Source organism: Protopterus annectens, chromosome 9.part0 (assembly GCF_019279795.1).
Source record: "Protopterus annectens isolate FY-2018-M chromosome 9.part0, PAN1.0, whole genome shotgun sequence".
Taxonomy (NCBI): domain Eukaryota; kingdom Metazoa; phylum Chordata; order Ceratodontiformes; family Protopteridae; genus Protopterus; species Protopterus annectens.
In genome coordinates, this window is record NC_056743.1 from 871,167,927 (window position 1) to 871,192,694 (window position 24,768).

General features: G+C 38.0%; 1 protein-coding gene across 1 annotated transcript in view; it reads right to left on the reverse strand.

Moving 5' to 3' along the window:
- The window catches only part of LOC122811624 (solute carrier family 26 member 10-like), a 443,093-nt gene extending 419,473 nt beyond the window's left edge, over positions 1–23,620 (reverse strand). The window contains exons 1-2 of the mRNA XM_044083596.1: positions 23,321–23,620; positions 15,344–15,454 (exon numbers count right to left, since the gene is read on the reverse strand). Coding sequence (XP_043939531.1) covers positions 15,344–15,454; positions 23,321–23,585 — 376 coding nt within the window. The 5' untranslated portion in view covers positions 23,586–23,620. The remainder of the gene's footprint in view (positions 1–15,343; positions 15,455–23,320) is intronic.
- Positions 23,621–24,768: the final 1,148 nt, after the last annotated feature.

Sequence of the window (24,768 nt, forward strand, 5' to 3'; positions counted from 1 at the left end):
TATACAATGCATTTACTGTTACAGTTCAATTTATAATTAAGTTGAACTGTACTATATCTAGGAATGAAAAGCTTTTCTGTTTCTAATACATTAACACACTGAGTACAATGACCACATTTTAACATCTTAACCTTTTAGTAGCATTTGTTCCCTTCTTTGTTTCCAACAAATCTTTAACACATGCATCTTTTTATATATAACACATGGTCTGTCACCTACATTTTTGAGAACCTCTTTGTCACTCTTAGATATGACTCAGTTCTTTTTATAATATCTTTTATGCCCTAGAACTGCAAATTGTATGTCAAAATAAAGGCCCTGTTAAACTCATTTCTGTGCCTTGACCCCATAGCAACAGCATTTATATTGCTAGTATTACCTTCTTCTTTACCAAACAGAGGAAAAAAATGTCCGTTGACTCTTTTTTTCAGTGACCTCACACAAAATCGGTTCAACAAAGCTATTAGGATACCCCCTTCTTAATAACATAGCCCTTAGCTTCTCCCTTACTTCAACAAACATTTCTATGTCACTGACCATTCGTGCTAACCGCACACACTGGCCCTTAACCAAGGATCTTTTCTGAAAATCAGGGTGCCCACTTTCAAAATGTAAAAGAGTGTTAGAATATGTAGGCTTTCTGTAGATGCTAGTAGTAATTGTTTTCAATAGGTCATCTTTAGTAATGAGGATATCCAAAAAATTGATTTTATTTCTATGTTGTTACATAGTAAAACTCAAGAAGGGGGTGTTCGCATTTAGATATTCAAAAAATGGGTTTAACTCTAACTCATTCCCTGCCCAAAAAATAAGCATGTCATCTAGGAATCTTCCATAAAACATACATTGTTTAAACCATTGGCAGGTAAAACTTGTGTCAATTCCCATTGAGCCAGTACTATGTTTGCAAACAGGGGGGCACATGCTACCCCCCCATTGCTACACCTGTTTGCTTAAAGATCTGATTCTCAAAAATAATAACATTGTTATTGAGCACTGTTTCCATTAGGGTCCTAAACACAAGTATTCTACTATGACTTAAGTTGATTTGCCTACATAAAAAATCATAGAACATGTCTAGGCCTTCTTCATGTGGTATGATACTAAATAAATCTTTAACATCTATAGTAACCATAGTCAAATTCTCCTTATATAATTCTTGCTTTATTTTCTTTAAACAATCCCAAGAATCCTTCAATATATGTTGGAATTTTGATAGAATTGCATTCAGATGAAAATCAATAAACTTAGCTAGAGTAGTTGTTTTTGACGCCTTTGCATCTACAATAGGTCTTAAAGATGGGTTGCTGGTGCTTTTGTGGATTTTAGGAATTCCGGATATGGTCGACACTTTGGGGTATGTTTGTATTAAATAATTAAATTCTTCTCTTGTTATTTGAAAATTTAATAATAGGTCATTTAATGTAATATCCATGCTCTTGAAAGCTATGTTGAGCTCATTCAATGACACTTCCTCATAACTGTCACCATATAGAATCTCCAACATCTTCTCAATATACAAACATCGATCCATTACCACCAGCCCCCATGGCAGAATTAAAGAAGTGTTACAGGGTGAAAATGAAGCTCTAAAATTTCTAAATGAATGCATTAAAAGTGACCTAATGTATACTATTCCTGTGGAGAAAGATAAATATTATAACATTAGGACAGAAATTGAGGATAAAATGGGTGATTTAATAAAAATCAAACAAGTAAAAAAGTCAAAAGGAGAAGAAAACTGTCTGCTCCAAAGTTTATTCACACAACAAATGAACGCTTTTAATAAACCATGCGTTTTCGTCCTACAATAAACTTTGGAGCAGCCAGTTTTCTTCTCCTTTTGACTTTTTTACTTGTTCGATTTGGTCAGCAGAAGGAAGTTTGCCGTTTTGGATTTACTGATTTAATAAAAAGAAAAATTAAGAAGCTAGAGAAGGACATTAATGATTATAAGAACAATGTGAGTTACCCCAGTCCTAAATCTAATTTTAAATCATGGGAAAAGAAAGGAAATGAGGAAAAATGTTTAAATGGTGATGAAAATGGAGCCCGGGTTGGGGACTAGATTGGGGATTTAGATGATTTTTCTGAATACCCTCCCCTACGACAGTCTGAAAGGATTAGAAATAGGACCATTAACTAGGGATATGAACAACAGAATTTTTGGAGGGGAGGGGGAGATACTAAACGATGCTGGTATACCCCACCCAGACTTGGAAAATTATGGTAATTTAATACAGCAGGATGATAATAATGTTTTTAGATTTGTAAACGATGGTTATAGTATATACAATTTTAGTGCTATAGATCTTAAAATAGAACATTTTAGTCTTTTATCAAAGGGCCTAATGTTTATACCTTTAAAGAAAGGGGATTCGGCAAAAACTTTACTAGATGTCAGAATGTTTATAAGAAAAGTTAATTTAGATTTATTTTTTTCCCAGGATTCAGGGCCACAGCAAAGAAAGGATGTCAAGAGAAAGAGTATTTTTAACCCCCCCTCATCCTCAAATTAAGAATTTTGAGCATATAGTTGAGACTGAGATCAGGAAAATTTATTCTAGGGTTAAATACAGGACAAATCTAAATCTTATGGAGAACAGTATTTTAGTGGATCTCAGGAATAATAAAAATATAAGAGTTATGAAATCGGATAAGGGTGGGGGGACTGTTTTAATGGGTTCCCTTACATATGAAGGAAAAATGTGCAATATAGTAATGGATATGTGTAGATACACCAGCGTATCAAAAAATGAAATCAATATTGCCTATAAAAGAATAGATATGGCTTTAGAAGACATTTTAATGGAGGAGTTAATAGATCAAGATACCTTTGTATATTTGAAGGTGGAGAAACCAAGAATACCCTCCATTTTTGGGATCCCTAAAATTCACAAAAACAAGTATCATCCTCCCCTTAGACATATTGTCTCAGCTGAGGGTTCAAAAACATTTCCACTGGCAAAATATGTGGACATGAAGTTGAAGGGCCTTTGGGTGAGAAGAAGAAATATTTTAAGGGATTCATGGGATTTTTCTGAGGGATTTAAAGTCTGGTTTGCTCCAAAAAACTGCTGCCTTTTTGACCATATATGTAGTGGATTTATTTTCTAATATTCCACATGATGAAGGCATGAATTTATCGGAAGAAATAATATTTGAGGATGATTCCTTAACACAAAATGAATGTTTGGCTTGTCTACAGTTATTGGAACTTATATTGAGATATAACTTTATATATTTTAAGGGTGAATTTTATCATCAAATAAAAGGAGTGGCAATGAACACAGCATGTGCTCCCACATACGCCAATTTGGTTCTGGCCAAGTGTGAGGAATAGATGGTATTAAATTCAATATATAAGGAATGTTGCATAATGTATAAGAGGTTTCTGGATGACATCTGTATTTTATGGGTTGGCCCGTATGAAAGAATACATAATTTTATTATGTTCTTAAGTGATAGTACTACTTTTTTAGAGTTTACATTTAAAGTCTCCCAGGACATTTTACAGTATTTAGATGTAGAGATCTGCAAGGGAAATAACAAGTTTAATTCAAGGATATTTGGAAAAAGTACTTATTCAAACTCATTTTTACATTTTAACAGTGCACATCCTATGCACTATAAAAGAAATTTAGTGAAAGGACAATTTATTAGGTCCTGTAGGATGATTCAAGTGATGATGAGTTTGTAAAATAAATGGATTTTTTAAAAAGTATGTTTAAGGACAGAAGCTATCCAGGATGGTTGATAGAACAAGTAGAAAAAGAAGTCTGGGAAGGCAGATTAGATGGCTTTAAACCAATTTTAGGAGTTAGCATAGAAAATACTGATATTAATCAAATACTGACTGAGGCAAATTTTGGAAAAGCACTGGTTTTAGAGTACAACGCCAGTGCCCATGTGGCTAGGAGTGTCATGGAGAGGGAATGGGATAGATTTATAGCATTAACTGATCTAGATAAGCTAGCGAAAAATAAGTTGAAAGTGGTATACAAAAATTCATACAACTTGAAAAATCTACTTGAGAATAATGTAGACATGGATAAAGTATCTAGGAAGAGGAAAGATACTTACAAGTGTGGACATTGTGCACAATGTGCTTACATTATTAATAAAGAGAACATGTGGTCTAGTATATCTAGCAGTGTGCCAAGAATGTCAGTCGTTTTATGTAGGGGAAAATGGAACGTAAGTTAAAAAGAAGGATCTATGAATGCTGCTATGATATTCAAACAAAAAAGAAACAAATGCATTGTTTAAGCATCAACAGAAATGTGCCAAAGCTGTCTTTATGTTTTTTTGTGTTAGAAAGTATTAAGAAGGACATACATGGTGGTATGTGGGAGGAAAGGATTGAATATAGGAGCTTTGGTGGCAGGTCACCTTGCAAGCTAATTGACCACCAGGATTAAATGAAAACATTTCTATAGCTCCCTTACTAAAAATTAGGTCTGCTAAATTATGATCTCTTTCCCTCACATGATATTTTTAAGGTTATTGGCAGCATGTCAATATATAATAAAGGGTTTTCAATAATTTAATAAGACTTTTAATCTTTTGAAATTTTAATAGGTATAAGCAATCATACAGGATAAGTGGATAAGGACAACTTTACCTAGAGGCTATTTTGTTCCTTTTCTGTCTCCAGACAAAGCAAAGCAAGTCAATGCCCCTCCCCGACATCACTCCCCATGAAAGAGGTGTAGCCAGAAAAGTGGTTTCAAACCATTTAGTAAAAAGAGCCATCCTGGAGATCCTGCCAAATTGTCAAGAACTAGGCTTTTATTCCTAGGTTCCATTTGGATCCTAGGATGACAGATGACCTTGCATTCCCAGTGATCTAAACCATTACTTTCCAAAAAAGCCCTTTTGCGTGGTCTCATTGCAGTCCATTCCATCCTGTCTAAAAGAAGTAAACTGGATATGCTGTTTGTACCTTTAGAATGCCTACTTGTGCATAAAATCTTTAAGGGGTCATGGAGATTTCTGTGCTTTTGAATAGGAGCCAATCACTATCAATTTCTTACTCCTGCATTTGGTGTTAAATCTGCCTTCAGGATATTCAACAAATGTATGGCACTCTTAGCAACTCAGCTCAGGTTGCAGGGAACCTTCCATTGTTTAAGTCTCAAAACCTTCTTTTTCTTAGTTAATTTGTAAGCTGTATCCAATTATCTTATGTTAGCTGTGTCCTTTCACTGGGCGGCCCCATTGGTGCAGTGGTTAGCGTTGCCGCCACACAGTAAGAGGTTCTCCGGTTCGATCTTCGGCTGGGGTGCCTTCTGTGTGGAGTCTGCATGTCCTCCCTGTGATCGCATGGGCTTCCTCTGGGTGCTCCAGTTTCCTCCCACATCCCAAAGACAGTAGGTGTCAAAGTAGGTGGATTGGACACTCTAAATTGGCCCTAGGTGTGAGTGTGTGTGCATGTGTGTACCTTCTGTGGAAGGTTGGGCACCAGGCTGGCAACTCGACACCTTAAAACTCCACTGCCAATCATGAGCAGACAGGTGATCCACTGTGGTGACCCCTAACCGGGAAAAGCCGAAAGAGGAAGAAGAAGAAGAAGAATGCATAATTTATTGGATTGTTGAAGTTCTCTGCTGGTATGTCACTAGATGGAGCTCCATTATTAGGAATGTTTAATATTAAATGTCTTTGCAGCTTAAGTCCCAATTGTTATTTAATTTGTTTTCATCCATAATTGTTGTAAGAAACAGTTTTAGATATACAAAAAGGTCTAAATTTAATTAAACATATAAGTTTTATACTGTTTTTTTTCTTTTCTTAAGATTTTATGTGGAATGTTTTTTATAATACTGTTGTTATTATTCAGGGAGTGAAATGGTTCATTAATTAGCAATCAAATGTGATTACGTCTTTTACTGGAGGGTTTATAAAGCAGGGTTTTTTTGTGTAGTCCACATCTGATGAAGTTACGAATGAAAACGTATGTTGTACTTACAAACGTTAATGTTGGTTTACTGGTGCTGATTTGGCTGAATAAAAGTATATTTGTCAGCTGCTGTCTCCATTTCCTGAGGTACCTTGGGCTTTGTTGGATGATTTGGTGCCTGTGGCATTTCTTTTGGTTGGGTTATTCTAAGAACTAAGCCAACATGGGAAATGGAGAAAAGAGATTCTGCCGATAGGGATGACTGCAACTAGAGATACAGACAATAGGTAAGAAGGGTCTGGAATTTATTGGAGAAAACTGGCAAAGGAACTAAGATACTGTGAGCAAATAACTAGAGAGGGAAAGAGGATAGAATGTAAAGACACCAAGAATGTGTTTGGACTGCAGTTAGAGATTGCCTTCCCTGTCAGGGATTGATATCAGAGTATAGGCAAAGAGAACGCTATAGGGGTCCTAAACAAAAGACCACCACTGGTAGAGTTTTTAGCAAAATCTAGAACAGAAGCTATTCAAAAAGGAATAATTAGTACAGTATACAAAATATTGCATGATAACTATAAGAATCAGTCAGAGAAGGTTAGAAAAGGATTGGGAAGAGAGATTGGATAAGCAATTCACAAATAAATAATGAAGGATATATGTTTGTCTCCCAAAAACGCAACGAAATCTAGAAGATTTTTACTTGGAAATGTTTACATAGATATTTTTATACCCCAAGTAGACTCTAGAGAATTTTTCCTCCAGTAGACAGTAAATGTTGGAGGTGTGATGGAGAAGAAAGAGGTAACTGGAAACATATTTTCTGGGAGTGTAATGAGCTGGCAGATTTTAAAGATTCCATGCAGACTACTCTGTCAGAGATACTGGGTGAGCAAATTGGTGCAACTAGAGAAACTGTACTAGAAGTAGTGAATATAGTAACAGAGATGAAACAATTGGAATTAGGATCTTTAGAAAAGGGTAGGAGCAAATTACATAGGAAAAATGTGAACTATGGGAACAATACATATGGGGGAAGGAAGAGGGTTAAAAGAAATGTGGATTTGAATAAGCTATGTAATGTTTTACTGACAATGATAATGTTTGCAACTAAAATTATGTTGTTATGGACTGTGATGTAAAATATGTGCAACTAGGACTGTGTCAATATGGTTTGTTTTCATTTATATAATGCCTATGGCATAAATGATGTTTTAATAAAGATGCTTCTTGTTAAAAAAAGTCTATGAACCTCTAACAAAAAAACAAAACAAAAAAAAAACAGTATCTGATTACACTGTATAGATATACCTGACTGTGGCTTATTAGTATTAGTATTTGTATTAATACTAATACTACAACTAGTACTACAAATACTACTGCTACTACTAATCTATACCTGTGCAGTCCCATTTACAACACTATGATGTCATCAGGAAGAGCAATGTCCAGCCGAGAAGGAGGGGGCTGGAAAAAAAAAGTGTATTAAGCGGAAGTTAGAATGCCCTGTAAGACTGCAGAAGCAAATCCAGCTCTGAATTTGGAGAAAGTGGAAAGATTACAGTGGTTGGTAAATGAGTGGGCAGATGACCACGTGGCTGTTTCTAAAATTTTTCTAGTGGGAACCCCTCTAAGAAAGGTACTGGTGGATTAAGAGTTAATATGTGATGGAAGTTGCTTTCCATGATGCTTGTAACAAAAGGCAATACAGCTATAAATCCCTTTGAAATGATTTGTTTGCTGATAGGACTTCCCGGCATGTTACTACAGAAGGGTACATAAAGTTGGTTGGACTTCCTAACTGTTTTTTTCTTCCTGTCCAAATGCTATCGGAGTTGCCTGTGAACATCACGTTAAATAAAATATATGTCCCCCTCCCCCTATTTTGGGGATGAACTAAAAATGCATGGAGGTAAATGGACTGATTAAGGGTAAATTCAGAAATCACCTTTGACATAAAATAGGGACCGGTCCTGGGAGAAACTCTGTCCTGGTGAAAAATGAGGAAGGGTTCAATGCTCATGAGTGCTTGTAATTCTGAAACCTACCTCACTGAGCTGATAGCCAGTAAAACAGGCTGTTTTCCAGTGCAGAAATCAAATGCCACCTATAGCAGCAGGCTCATGTGGGGGTACACTAAGTTTTTCTAGCAAAAAGTTGAAATTTCAAAGAGGAGAGGCGACTCTACTTGGGGGGGCTTAGATGGATAACACTCAAGTAAATGCTTCATAAGAGATTGAGAGAAAAGATGAGGCTTTATAGGTAGGCAAGTGGATATGGATGAAAAGTGAATTTTAATAGATGAGTGAGGCTAGATTTGAATAGATGAGAGAGGTAAGTAAGCACATGGATGATCTCTGCTGAGTCTGGGGAGATATTTTGTTGTCACTACCAAATAGAAAACCTTTTCCATTTTGAAGTGTATGATTTTTCTGGTACTGGGTTTTCTGGTTTCTTTTAAGATCTCCTGTAAATCTTTACCCAAAAGTAGGCCTCAAAAAGCACTTAGTGGATTAACCATGCTGTCAGTCTCAAGGTGCTGAGACTGGGATGTATTATGGAACCCCTGTTTTGTGTCAGAAGGTTCACTTGTTGAATAAGCAACCATGATGTTTCCCTGCTTAGGCTGTGTGGGAGAAGAAACTGATGTTGCCTTCATCAGACGGGTACAGTCAGTATCACCCCTGGCCCTTCCACTCTGATTTTCAGTAACACCCTGGGGATGAGAGATATGGGAAGGAATGCCTAAAGAAACAGGCCTCTCCATTAAAAGAAGAAGGCATCCATACAACAGGCCTTTGGATTTTTGGCCATTGTATAACATTTTTGTAGCTGATAGTTTTGGTCTGAAGCAAATAGCTTTAGTTTTTTTTTCACACCCTAAGTAAAGCAGATGAATTTGAATATGCTCTTTTTCAGGGTCCTATTGTGAGGTTTCTCTTCTGATCTACTGAGGTGACCTGCCATAGATTTGATTTCCCCTGGCAAGTATTGGCTATAAGGAGAAGGCCCAAGTCTTGTCCTGTGTCCCATAAGAACATGGTTAGGTGGCACAGAAGATAAGAGTGTGAGACCCCTTCTTGTTTATATACCACATCACTGTGGTGTTGTCTGTCTTTATCAGTAAGGCCCCTGGTTTCTATATTTCCTTGAAAGTTAGGATGTCCTTGAGAAAAGCCATTATTTTCATTAGATTTATGTGATTTTTCTGAAAGTTTTGTTCCCATTTTCCTTGAGCTTGTAGGCTGTTTGAGTGTGCTCCTCAAGCCATGTCTGAGTTACCTGTAGTCAGAGTTTGATTAGGGTACAGGATCCTGAAATGTACCCCTACGCTATGACTACAAGCAGAGATCTACCACTGAAATTCACTTTTTAGACAAGGGAGAAGTTGAATTTCATGACTGAGGTATTGACAATACTGATTCCAAATGTTTTTTTTTTTTTATTTTTTTAAGTTCCATTGATCTTCCTCATGTGCAGTGTGAAGCTTGGCTAGAGGAATCATTAAGATACATGAAGCCATGTATCTCAGAAATCTGAGAGCCTCCTGTGCTTGAATTAAATAGAGTGGAAGAAGAAACTGGAAGTAGCTGGTTAGGAAAAAGATCTTTTCCTCTGGGAGGAAAGCTCTTTGCAGGTCTGTGTCCAGCAAGGCTCCCAGAAAGACGAGCTTTTTGGATGAAGAGAGACTGGATTTCTTTTGGTTCTGGGTATGAAAAAGAGAGGAGAGGAGAAAATAGTTTGTTACTGGGTGGAGAAAAGTTCCTCCACAGAGTATCCTTGAATTAGGCACTTGTCTAGATGAGGGTAGATCTGAATGCCATTGGTCCTGCAGTGTACTATTACTCTAGCCAGGCATTTGGTGAATACTCTGGGTGTAGTAGATAATCCAAAGGGCAGAGCAGAGAACTGACAATTATTTCCACCTTCTATGAAGTAGAGATGCTTCCTGTGAGATCTTACACTGGAAATATAAAGGTAAGCATCTTTTAGATCCACAGTGACCATGTAGGCTCAAGGAGTGGGCATAGGCAGGAGCTTTTGTAGAGTAAGCATTTTGAATTTTGGGACCAGAAAGAATCTTTTCAGTCTTGACAAATCTGGTATGGGCCTCCAAGTTCCTTCTTTTCATGGAACAAGAATGAGTCTTGAGTAACAACCTCTTCCCCTTTCCTGGATGGGTAACTCCTCTACGGAGTCTTGCTGTAAAAGTAGACCTACTTGGGTCAGAACTTCTTTTACTTGGATTGGTAGAAGGATAGGAATGCCAGCAAGCTTTGGGAGGGAAGCAAAGGAAAGTCTGTAGCTTGATTTCATGATGCTCAGCACCCATTTGTCTTGGGTAATCTTGACCATTTCTTGAAAAAGAGAAGGAACCTTACTCCTAGCTTTTAAGGGATAGTGGTGTTTGGTGAAAGGAAGGCAGGAGAGGTTGGGGTGAGACTTGAAGGGTAGAGGACAGGGAGGGAATCATGGTTTTATGCTCAGGGAGCTTTAGAAATTTTAATAACCCTCTTCTTAGACTGAGGGTAATACTGATCTTTCCAATGGAAATACTCTCATTTTTTGGAGTGTTGCCTCTTAGGTGAAGTCTTTAGATAGTGAAGTGGAGGCTAAGATATAAGCTGTCCTTTGAGTCAGAATCAGCATTTGAGCCTGTGGAGAATTGTTCTACATAAGCCATTCCCATCTGAACCATAAGAATCTGAGGATTCCTAGGGGGAGGGTCCCTTTTTTATTTCTCAGAAACAAATTATTTCGTAGCAGAAGGTCTAGTAGGACTGTTCTTTCTGGAAGCAACAATTTGAAGCAAATCCTTAACCAGTCCAAGCAGATCTTGGCATTAGGCTTGGTATTAGGTATGGTGTTGGAGATACAAAGACCAATCCGTAGCAGGAAGCCATGGTCTGAGCACAGTCAACTGAGGAGCCTTTGGAGGTTCTCAGGATTCTGCCCTCCTTACCAGAAACTCTTACATGTAAGTTAGAAGCTGTGGCCAGAAAAACTGTCTTGGACCCAACCAACAAGCCTTGCCCTTTAGCTTGTGCAGCTGTAGAGGGGACATGAGGTATGTCAGGCTCTGAAGGGTACTCAGCAGTGGTCTTAAACACTTCCTCTGTTGATGGAAGGGACTGTAAGGGCATCCCCTGTCCTTCAACAATAACAAGCCTGAGTGGATTGGCTGATGGTGACGCTGAGTCATTTTCCACTCTAATGGCGTTTTGCGTGCTTATTCCTATGTTTTCAAGAGGCGTTGAGAGAAGAATCATCAGATGCCATAATATGTGAAAATCTCTGATGCCCTTTTCCTTTTTCTAGAAAGTGAGCAAGGTCCTCAGCCCTATAATGAATAGTGCACTTATTGAACTGGGTACAATGGGGACAATTTGGGACATCATGCTCCAGGCCTAAGTAGAAAAGGCAAAGGGAGTGAAAATTCCAATGTGGGATCTGTTTCCTACAGTCAAGACAGATATTAGTCCTAGAACTCATCTAAGTACAAAAACTCTAATAAGAAAAGGAAGTTTTCTCCAACACTTAGCTTTTTGAAGCACTCTGGTCTTTGGACCAACCAAGGTAGTTTACGATGTGGATGCTTCAGGCACTGGCAGCAAGAAAGAGCTGTAAGATGGTGCTGGCCAATGACCCTTATACCAGACCAAGGGCTACCACAGTAATGAATAGCCATGCGGTTATTAGTGCAATGGTGAAACACTATGAACATAATGTGAGTTTTCTGTGAATATTGTCTAATCTTTTTATGTTCTTCACCTTATGATACCTCAGTATGAATAACATCATCAGCTATCTTAGATTTAATTAATTTTAGCATGGCTTCCAATATTTATTTGCTTTACTTTATAATAAATTTATACTTCTCAAATTCTTATACATTATTAATATGTAGTCCAATATCTTTATATTTGTTAGTATTCTGAGTTATTTATTTATTTATTTTTTTACGGGATGTTCTAGTATTTTGTGTCCAAGATGTTAGCTTTTTAATTTTAGCCAAGTTTAGGCATAAATTGTACTTCAGATTAATTTTGTTGAAATACTGGAAATTTTCCATATTTTTACGTTATTATATTTCTCACATTTACATCATTTGACTATTGGGTGTGCATTATTTCTTTTGACAGTATTATTTCACAGGTATACAGACCAAACAGATAAGGGTCTATAGAAATCAAAGTGGCAGTCATGGTGTTAGTGCATTTACTTCAGTATATTTGTTAATTTTAACCATCCATTTCAGACAGCATGACCAGTACTGTGGTTTTATCCCTTTTTTCCATCAACTCTTTCTTATGCTGTAATTGAGAGGGAGTAGTATTTCTTATCATCTTGTAAATTATGTTCATTTAGCCAAACAGTATCCAATATGCTGACAATCTTCAGGATTTTATTCAATATGCTATGACCTGCATTAACAGAAGCACTGGATAAAGCCAAGAAAACAAAAGACTATCTGTATTTTTTTCTCTTTTACTGATGATATTGCTATAGGAATGGGTGTTGCATGTTATTGCATATCTCCCCTTTATCCAACCATTTTGATTAATATCAGGTATGTTTTTGAGCCTTATTTTTTTCAGTTTTTTTGTTTGCTTGTTATTTCTCTTTCTATGAATTTTCCTACATTAGGTTGTGCAGATAAGGGCCTTATCCCCTTTCATTTATACATACGGAGACAACGAGCACTTTTCTCCATTCATCAATAATTATTGCTTCTACAATAGTTTTGTTGACTATCCAGGGTAAAGCTGCACTTCTTTTCTACTTTCCTTAACTTTGATGATTCTGATGTTGTCAACACAGAGACGTTCCAATTTAAGCTCTCTTCCTTTATTATTATTATTATTATTATTATTATTATTATGAGACTCATTTGAATCATTCTTTCCAAACCAATGTCCATATTAAAACTGCTGAAGCCATATTTTCTGCCGTCCACATGTACTCAGTGAGTTCTCATTGAATGCTTTACCTCTTTCTTATTCACTAGACAATTCCATACTATGAAATACAATATCCGGTTTGTTCCTACTTTCCATGTCCTTGCCTAATTTACATAGCTAAAAAGGTTTATTTAATTAACTTTCATTTCCATTGTTTTCTAACTTACATAGAACTCTGCATACTATTCTGCAGTCTCTGTGCACATGTATAGTCATTATTTGTTTCTGTTTTCCTGTAGTAGCTATTTTCTGTTTTTAGAACATTCTTCCTTTCCTGTGCAGTTCATTTTTCATGCGTATTCCTTTAACTGCATTTTTTTATTTCCCGCCCTTCTTTAGAATCTCTGATTTCTCACTGTTAATCCCCAATGTTCAGTAAATGTTTTTTATCTGAAATGCTCTTTTCACTTCATTACTTTTTCCCGTTCATTTATTCTGTGAATGCATTTGTGGTTTTGTTCCTTTTAGTCCTTCATTTTTCTTATTCTATGATAAGTGTGGGGAGGGGGGGGGGGTTAATTTTTCATATGTACTTAGTTAACTTCATTTAGATAAAGAATATCCGATATATGATTTCCTCTAGTTGGTTAACTTTTATGAAAGTTTGCAGTTATGTCCAAATCCTTCACTTTACTTTTTGCTAGACTATAAAGTGTTATAACACAAATCTGCTGTTTCCTGTTTTCCCATCTGCCACATTATTGCTGTTCATTTTATTTCTGAAATACACCTTTTATTTTTTGATGTCTTACAATCACAATGAACCATGTACACAACTTCCTCTGCTAAAGACTGATGTGTGTCCTTAGAGTTTTGTTTCCCACTCTCCTTTCTTTAATCATGTCTTAGTTACAGTTGCATTGCCCTTTGAAAGTATGTCTAAAGTACAATTCAGCATTTTCATTTTACTTCTTAAACTGCTCACATTTGTGCACAAATAGGCTTATTCCTATATACTTTAACAATTCTTCCACATCCTGTAAACTTTTACTAAGAAAGTTATTTTCAGGTATGTCTTCATTTGTTTATGTTTGTTTGTACAAGAAACCTATTTCCTGCCTATGAGCATCTCTGCTCCTTCTATGCTAAGATGGTGGTCCTGTCATAGAACTGATCTCTTTCTACCAGATAGGCCCATCCATTTTTCACTTATCCACTGCTGCTGCCAATCGTTATACACTATCTTTTTTTTTTTTTTTTTTTACTCATTGTGTTGGCTGCTGCTATAGATAACATTTCTGAGAAAGCTACCTCGAACTACATCTCCAGGTAGCTCTCTGCAGTCCCATTGGCCTTGCTTCTTGTCACTTTATTTGTCTTTTCTGACAGATCATTGGTGCCTATACATGTCACAATAAGCATTACTCCATCCCTCTTGTGGATCTCCTTGGTCGCTTCCTCCCATATCTTACTGAATCAAAGCCCTGAAGCTGGTATCACTGAAATCTGTTCTCTACACTCTTATTTACCAAGACTCTTAATACCCTCTGTGATTAAATTTGCAGTCACCAATGATCTCCCCCCAATGGTTCTCATCTCCTTCACTTCCTGATCCATACCATTACTCAATCTTCAGTAACCTTTCCCCCTGCTTACTGTGTGTACTGGTTACCTCCTGCCATTCAATACCTCTCTCATGCTCTTTCTACAAGACTTTTCTGGTTTTCTGTCTAATCTGCCCTGTCTTCTTCCCATCTGGTTCAGTGTCCCTCCTTGCCTACTTTCTTTTAATTGTGGTGCTTGCTCCAATATGGTCACTTCTAGTTATACATCCCTTTCTTCATTGGTCCCTCATTTCTGCATATGTCCTTCTCGTTGTTCTCCTGTTTGTGGCTGCATTACCCACTTTTTTCCTTTGCTTTTATCTCTTCCACCTTGTTTGATTATACTTCTCTGACAAGCCTCTACCCATGTCCTTCTGTCCTCTTTCTTCCCTCAAACTTTTTTCATCCTATTTTGTCTACTGACCGCCACCTGCTTTCTCCTTCTAGTTACACTTTATCCTTTCTTGCCTGATGAGCTAGCCCAGTAAAGTCCACATTCATCTCTAGCACCCATATTCTACCAAGAACGTCACCTGTCCTATTGTAGAACTGACATCCTGTGCCAGTCCAGCGCTATCCGAGCCAAACATCTGCCTCACATCTTGGGCATCTCACAAGCCTGTCTCCAACTCTTCTTCAGCCTTATCTGCTCCTTTCATATCTTTTTCATACATTCCTCACTTTTCAGTGAGACATATCTATTTAACAGTGACACTTTTAAGCAGTTCTAAATTTAATTAAATGAACTAGAAAGACATTTCAACCATTATAGAACACACCAGAAAAATAAATTCAATGCAGCAAATTTTCAGGTATAAAAAAATCTCAACCTTATTTTTTTCTAACATATCATGGAATATCACAGTAATGTGTAATCTGTCAAACCCTATTGTGTATCTATGGCATCACAGAGAGGAAACTTGTGCCTTGCTTACCTGTAGAAACATGACGTCCAGTACCAAACAACATGTACAAAATTACAGGGAAGAATGATGTATAGAGACCATAGATTGGTGCTACTGAAGTAAGAAGTGCAAATGCCATCCCTATAAGGGAAACAAAATATTAACTAATGAGTCAGATTTACCAGCATATTCAAAATAGCAGAGTGTTATCATATTCCTTTCCATAACTCATATTATACAGTATAATTTGCACATTGTACATTTTCTAAAACTTATAACTTACTTTCTACTGACAACATGATTTTAAGTCCCCTCAACAGCAGCATAGCCTCATAGCTGTAGACAGAAATCTGGACAAGTAAGATGAGCCATTAAGGCATGCAAGAATAAAAAAAAAAAGAAACAAAACTTTTTTTTCTTTAATTTCTGTCAAGCAGTTTATTTTCTTTTTGTTTGAATGGCGGTATTACCAACTCCCAGATGGAAGCGAAAGTTTTCCAGTCAAGTTTCTTCCCTTGCTGCAAGTGAGGCAAGTCAAAAATAGAAAAAGGCAATGTAGTGGTTATGGTCCGTCTGAACTTCAAGGTGGCTTAGTGGCAGAATTCAGAGGGTGGTATTAACAAAATGTTTGTAGACAGAGAAAATGGAGATTAGTATGCTAAAGGGATCCATACTAACGTGGTACTGTTCTGTACAATTCATACATGAAATCATCCAGGGAGAAAGGAATAATGGTTAAGTTCTTTACAGGTGGAATAAAGAATAGGGTGTTGGTGACAGACGGAGTAACAGTCTGAAAAGATTAAATGAGCTGGTTGGACAGACGGAAATGAGTTCAACATAATAAAACAGCACAGGATAGTGCACATTCCAACACTTCAAATAGGGGTCCCAGGAAGGAATAAAAATCGAGGGCTTGGCACTGGGTAAGTTGGCATAAAAGAAAGCTAAACTACCTGGCAGAATGTGAAAGCACAGCGCCATAATAATCATGATGCTGCAGTATATCACCTGGGTATGACCAGGGGATATGCAAGTTATCTCATTCTTATGTAAAGTACTGGGGATATCCCATTGGGAGTATTGTGTACAGACAGAGAAAGAGACAACAGTCTAATTACTGGGTTCCGCAGCACAGGCAGAAGATTGGTGAAGGAATGGAAAATTAATTTATGAGGTCCTGTTAAGGGTACTGCACTTTATGTAGTGCAGGAAGGTAGAAATGAAGTGGCAGAATATGAATACCCAAGGTCCTCGGAAGTACTGTAGGAGTGGCATATGTCAGGAAAGGGAATAGTGAGAAAAGAAGTAATGAATAATAGATGGACAAAGAGTGGTGCCCAAGAGTGCACTACCTCTCCAGAGAGTGTAACGTGGACCATCTTCAAAGCTCAAAAAGCAAGGAGCAGAGGGAAGAGACCAGACTGAATGACAGTGGGTAAGGGCAGCTTTAGAAGAGCTAACTACAACTACACACTCAGATACTTTAGCTAGACTAGCTGATGTTTATCATCAGCACTGTTTGCACTTTTGCATACATAAATGAACAATAAAATTAATCTTTTAAGTACTGTCAAAAGTTTTCACGAGCTCAAATTTTAGATTAAGGTCATCTTGTCTCAGCTTCTGTGTGTAGTTAAGTCAGGGTCAGTGATGGTCAAGAGAAACCTTCTTCTCAATCAGATCAGTTACAACAGTATCACACATGCACAAATGCTGCATAATATTTTAACATGGCGTAGGTGAACTAGCCTGGACTTGGTCCATATTTAGATCATAGTGAGAAGAAATATACTTGGTCTGGCTCTATTTTGGATCAAAGTGAGAATTCTTAGCTTATCCTAATCTGCATACACAAAGCTTTCTGTGTGACTGTGTGTTGTGATCACTGCTGCTCAGTCATACAGACAAAAGAACAAACATTGCTGATAACAAACGTCAGTTGGTATAGATAAAGTATCCAAAGGTGTTGCTCTAGGTAGCCCCTGTGCAGTTGCCCTTGCCCCCCTCATACATTCTCTCTGGCCTCTACAACTACAAAGTATTCAGCAATTCCACAGAACAATCCCAGGAAAATAACACCTGTTTCAAGGACAGGCATGACTGTAAATGGGATTGGGGTAGGACAAAAGGGGTCTATAGCCATAGCTCTAGTATTTTTATAACTGCAGTTTTTTTTTCCATTGGTATTGTGGAAAAATCTATCACTTAAAATCCTTGCATATGTATGACTTAAAATCCGTCATGGTAAAAATTCTTACAGTGGGTGGAGTGCAAATGTCCACTGGGCACTTGCTGTATGACTCTAGAGAAGCTGGCACCTTTTTCCAGAGTCTAAGTGCAGCTTTCTTATGATTAGGACATTATACCTCACAACAGCTGGAGTGCATCTCAGTTTCCTTACAACAAAGAATACATTGTGTTGTCTGTGGTGATGTCAGGGCATTTAGCGGTGCAGTGCTGGCATACTTTTTAAACAGAGTGATCCTGTCTCATCAGCCCTGAACAATGCCAAAAATTATCAGGGACGAATGTAGGAACACTTTTTAAATAATGGTTTTGTTCACTTAGATAAAAAAAGAGAATTGTCTTTGTATGCTTTTCTAGAGAATAAACACCTGTACTACTGTATCTGGTATTAATTAGTGTTTGCCATCTGTGCTATAATGCTGCAAATTCATATTTCGTATGAAGGACACAGAAGAATTTTGAGGAATAATTGGGACTGTTCCTCAAAATCAGATACATTGACAAAATATGGTAGTCAGAGACTAGGAGATAAAATCATTTAGGGAAAATAAACACAGCCTACTAAACCACGGAATGCTGTTTGGCTTACATGATGAAAAAGTTGGCAAACTGATACCAATGGTATTCTATAACTGTGAGAACAGTGTTTTGTTACACTTAAAAAAATCACATGCATTACTATTACACTGTCAGGAAAATGACACTAAAATTGTTTTGCAACAAAACACAGGAGCTATTTTATGTGCACCAAATCAAATTAAACTCATTTTAACTGTACACGTGAAAGCATTAAGATGCCATATATGCCACTGGGATCCATACAGATGCTCGATTGCATCTTTCACTGAATTCCAATTTGGTGAGCATACTTGCGCAAACGTGCTGTTCACCGAAGCAGCACTTTCGCATAAGTATGCTTGTTGTTCCGGTTGTACTACGGTACGGTATGGGAAAGTTCCCTTTTCCCCACTGTAGTGTGACCTGGAGTGAGAATATTAAAGTAGGGGAGGTGTGGGGGGCATAGCCCCCCACATCGGGGGTGCAGGGGGGCTTGTCCCCCTGCATTCAAGTAGAGTTTGTGTGTTTTTTTTAACATACTTTAACAAAAGTGCTTTTTCGATGAAAGCGCTTTCGCTAAAGTGTGTTCGGTGGTAATGGATTTGGGCTTTTGATCAAAAGTTCTAGATCCATGCCATTATGAGAATAATGCATTGATGGTACATCAGCATGATTTAGAGAGTGGACTTGGTGACAAATGCTGCAGGGCTAGTAACAGGACCTTAGCATCGGAAAAACAAATGACTTGGGACATTTGACTTACTAATGTCTCATTTTCCTTCCTAGAAAAAAAGACTATACTGGTAGGGCGTTAGCCTTCATATTGTAAATCCATTCTGTCAATATACTGTATTTTCATAATGAGGACACCAATGAAGTAACCAGCAAATCAATTTCCCTCTGTCCTTTTGACAGGTGGATTTAAAATTGAATAAAAGGGAGCAAGCCTCACATTAGTAGCCAAAACAAAAAGCGTATTGTGTTTCACTGTCATAGTATATGTAGGGAAGTCCGTGTAAATACTTCTCCTTCATCCTGTTAGTTGGTTTGTATATATGATTTTCTTTAATTAACAAAACTTGGGATAGGCCAGCTGCATCTGCTTTGTTCTGTTAACTGGTTTTATCTCACAGTTTTGTTTTTCTTTAAGCATGGTTGCAGTATCTGAGAGATGTGAACCTTATGTCTTTCCTAAGTTCCTTCTCCATTGCGGCACCTTCGTAAACCACACAGAATTTGCTACCAAAGCAAATTGCTGACTTCAAACAGATGTTTTAGTATCATAAATAAATAAATATGAGTTAATCTGTTTTAATGGCAACTGCACCATTCATAGTAATAAGGGCTTGTGTTTATATTATACTATGATTATACAGGGGGATCCTGTCCTATTCAGAACTGTTCTCGAGTATATAATGAGCAAAAAATGTCTCTTGGCTAGGTATTCTCCAAATCCTGTTTTACTGGGCGATTTAAACACTTGACTTTGGAGGTCATGAAATAGCATCCCTGCATCTATCCAGATGCAGGTGCTGTATATTTAACCTTTTTCATTGTCTCTCCCTCTCTCACTAACACACACACACACACACACACACACACACACACACACACACACACACACACACACACACACACACATGCATGCAAGAGCTCGCACACACACACACACACACACACACACACACACACACACACACACACACACACACACAGAAAAAAAAAACAGCATTCTTCAAAACATTTGTTTTATGTCTTATGAAAAAGTATTTCAACCTTAAAACTGGTGAAATGTTCCTTTTCTTTTCCTTCATCACGTTCTCTGTTAAAGTACAAAACTTTTATGGCTGTCATCTGAAATTTATGGATAAGATGCTGCAGTCATGCAACCTGTGAACTCAAAACTGGTCATTATGATCTCCACCATAATGACTTTTTTAAGCAAGAATGCAGACACTTCAAGTTGTAAGCATCAAAGTTCCACAAAAAAAGAGACTAATCAGACAGCTTGAGAAAGTCGTTTGTGTCAGTTACATTTAAAACAGAAGCAAGAAAAGCATTCATAATGCAAAACAGAAAATTAACTATTTAAACAATACGGAACTGCTCTTTTTTCTTGTAAACTTGTTCCTCTGCTCATGACCCCTGTGGTTTACTCCCACGTTCAATACTCTTCTGCATACTGAGGTTTTAGCCATGCTAGTTTCTCCCCACTTTTCCCCTGGGGCAGTACTTCTACAAGCAGATGACACCTGAAAGAATGAATAAGATAGCTAACTTGCCTGACAGCTGTAACACAATGAATGAGTTGTTCACAAGAATTGCTACGGATAGTAGCACAGGTCAGATTTTGCCAATAGTATCTCTTTGCAGCAGTTACAGGGATATTGTATGCTACGTATTTCCACCCCAGACTACACCTACTGAGATTTGTATTGCATGTATGAATATCTGCATACAGTAAGCACTCATGTCATTGCCAGCAGCTGCCTGTTGTGTCATTCTGAGACAAGGAACCTATGGAATACTCAATCTTTGCTGTCCGGTTGGTCTGCCAGCAGTCTAAACGTACTTCTGATACTGGATCCTTGGCATTTTGTGGCACATATCTGCTGCTGTGTTGATAGTGAACAAGGTTTTATAAATATCCACACAGAAACTTATCACTTTCCTCACCAAACACTATGGTGCAGGACACTCTCAGGCAATCGTAGTTTTATTTGTTATGCCTTTTTCTTTTATCAGAAGCCATCACTTCTCCAGAAGTTTAGAATCTGCCTAGTAAATCCATCATAAAATCTATAAGAACTACAGCCCTTGACATGGATAAAGGGTGCATGAACTGTGATCTTATTTTACCCCAGGACTTCTAGAGCATTAAGGTACAAAACTTGTTATTCAACATAGAGATACTAACTACAGTACCCTGGAACAAAGATGACACAGACATACTAACTACAGTACACTGGAACAGGGACACTATATGCATGCTAACTACAGAGCACTGGAACAGGGACAATGTAGACATACTAACTACAGTGCACTGGAACAGGGACAGCATACACATACTAACTACAGTGCACTGGAACAGGAACAACATAGACATACTAACTGCAGTACACCGGAATAGGGACAACATAGACATACTAACTACAGTACACTGGATCAGGAACACATAGACGTACTAACTACAGTACACTGGAACAGGGACAGCATAGACATACTAACTACAGTAAACTGGAACAGGGACAACATAGACATACTAACTACAGTACACTGGAACAGGGACAACATAGACATACTAACTACAGTACACTGGAAGAAGGACGACATAGACATACTAACTATAGTACACCGGAACAGGGACAACAAAGACATAATAACTACAGTGCCTAAAATTATGACTCTTCTAGTGTATAACTGATAAAAAAAAATAGATGCTTGCACAGTTCATGAAAGGTAAATCACTAGCTACAACTTTTTGTATAGATACCTACGTTAAATTAAATATTGTAGTTTCTGAACAGGTGCTGGGTTTTTGCTGCATTGTATGTATGCAGTTCCTTGTCAAAGCAGACATGGATCAGATGTACAAACAGACAGACAGGAGCGTGTACACACACACACACACACACACACACACACACACACACACACACACACACACACACACACACACACACACACACACACACACACACACACAAAAACAGGAAATGAAAATTAGCAGCTTCAAAGTAAGAAAATAGGAAATTATCCACAGAATGCTTTACTATTTGACTACCTGTGCACACAGCAGACTTTTGGTAACCACAAAAAGTTTCCTTGCACAGCAGTTGAATATTTTGTTTTGTCCCTTGTAACTGGCAACCATCAGCTATGTCCTGTTGATGCTCCTTAATTTTTCACACTTAATGTCTCTTTGATACCTGTCCAACTCACCCCTTTGGAACAGGATCCCTTTGAAAGGGGAATGGGGTAGACCAAGCAACTGTAGATGCCAGGAGGTTATGAACATAGAGGTGACTGGGATGCAATAGTGCATTTTTTTTTCTGTTGCCGACTGGACTGAGCTACTGAAATCACACACATTTCTGCATGCAACACCAGTAAGATTCAGCCCTTCCTGAATGCCAGATTCTTACAGCAATCTGCCATCACTACCCCATCACCAGGAGAGTACCATGTTGCCAGAATAAACCCCAGAATGGGTGACCCAGCAATTGCTGTTTCTTCCTATGCCCTGCCTGGATCCTCCAGCTCCTGAGTCAATAATCAAACATGGGTTATATGGGTCGTGATCAGGATTCCATCTGTCTGTGCCATGGAGCTGGTCAGCCACAGTATTTCCATATGTATGCATACAGTTGGTACACCTGGCCAGTGGGAGTCTTTCTATTTAGGTTTATTTAACCAGGTGAACATAAATGTTTATTTTAAGTATATGCTAGGAAAGATATTAAGGAATAATGAAGCAACTTAGGATAAAGTTATACATTCATGCATGCACAACCTACCTGAGACAAACTTGAACTCAGCTGCAACAGATATTTTAGCTATTAGACAGCCATAAGCTGCAACTTATGAACCTAGACTGAGGACAAACAAAACACATGACTCACAGTGCTTACGGACAGCAGTATTTGGAGATATTCCCTGCTCTGACTCAGCTTGTATGGGTGTCCTGAGTTTGCTTAAATGCTTCAGTGGTCCTACGTAATATCTGACTGTTTCAGACCAGTGGTAGAGTATGGACTGACACGTGGGTAGTGCACAATCATTCGGTAACTAATTTTTTGTGAAGTAACACTGTGCCATGAATACATAGTCATGCATCATTCTCGTTAATACATGCACTCACTCCAGTACAAAAAGGGGTCTGATGTACTCTCTAATGTTGGCCAAGACCCATTCCCACTACTGGGTTTGTAATGTATCAAACTGCGAATAATCTAATACAATACAAAAATTGTAAAGTAAGTACATCTGACAAGCAGTAATTCATAGCAGTGCAATACCATTAAATAAGGACAAATGCACAGCATACAAAGCTGAATAACTGTGTGCGTGCGTGTGTGTGTGTGTGTGTGTGTGTGTGTGTGTGTGTGTGTGTGTGTGTGTGAGACATATCCTAAATGGAAAAGTTTTCATTTTCTAATGCAAGCTGTTCTTGAAATTATCTGTGCTAAAAAGCCTTACCTTGTGGAATATGAAGAACACCGACTGTTACGCCAGCTATCACATCTCCTAGCAACCATTTTCTTAGTTTATACTTAGGCAGCCAAGTGAAGAGAGGTACTCTTTTCTTCACAACCTTTAGCAGCAAGTCCTTGGAGGAGCAACAACCTGTCTGAAGTTTTTTCTTCAGTGTTTCAGATATACTGGCTTTTTGTTGCAAAGTCCCATAGGCTTGCTTGAACTGGTCCTCCGTGTACACTTTTCTGTAAACTGTGATTCCACTCATCTTGTTTCTTTGAAATAACACAAGAACTTTTCTTTCTGTCTCTCTCCCTCTCCCTCTCCCTTTCTTTCTCTCCCTCTCACTCACCACGTTTGACTCTTATATAGTCGTACAATTTTGGCAAAGCATTCCCCTCTTCAGTGCTCTTCCTGTATGGTTCTTTGCACCAATCAAACATGAAAAAAAAATCAGGACCATGATAATAATGGAAATTCCTTCCGTTAAGGAATTAGTTGTTCCTTTATAAGGGGCCATTGATACTTCAGGAAACATCATACTAAAAAAAATGAAGAGAACAATGTTGTTGTTGGACACTTACAGGATTCCCCCTGGTCCTACTGCCAAGGTGCTTGGAGAGAAAGAACAGAGTGGGACTTATATTTTTTAGCTTAATCACAAAATCTCAGCACCGTCCTAAATTATACAACACCTTTTTTGCCAGAAATACTCTAATTGTTACATTCATAAGAATTTTAGACAGAAAAGGCTCAAAACACTGTATAATACATGAACTGTTTGGAAGCATTACTGCTTAAGTAACAGGGCATCTTCTTACCTTGAAAGCTTGGTTGGGGGAAGGGTACTGGTGCAGGCACAGGACACTTGTACATTTAACCACTCAGGTTTACAAGCATGCTGCACTGTAAATACATTATTCCAACTTTTTGTCCAATCATGGTCGCAGTATATGCATTTATTTATTGAGTGTCGTCTGCTATTTTTGATTGGCATTTCTGAGAACCTACACAATACCATAGTACTTCATCAGATTGCCTTTGGGCTTACTGAAATCATACTGAAAGCTAGCAAGAGCAAAAATGAAGAGGGAAGGATATGACGCACCCGCAGTATGGTTTAGTAAATGTTTAGGAGAGTGTCTGGGACATCACTGGGCTAGCTCTGGCAGTACAGAGGGGGTGGGTACATGAACTATATGTCAGGCAAACCTCCTATGGGTTTCAGGGACATGTGCCTCAGAAGTTGGCTGATTAACGGCAGCTGAGTTACTTAATTAAAAAAAATAGCATTTCATACTTAATTATTTATTTTTGCATTTTATTCATTTACTAGCCAGGTAAACCCACTAGACACAAAGATCTCTTTTCCCGGGTGACCCAGGAATACTGCCTGGTTAACAGACTTGCTCAAGGTCCCACATTAGGCAAATGGAGGCTCAAGAGACCAA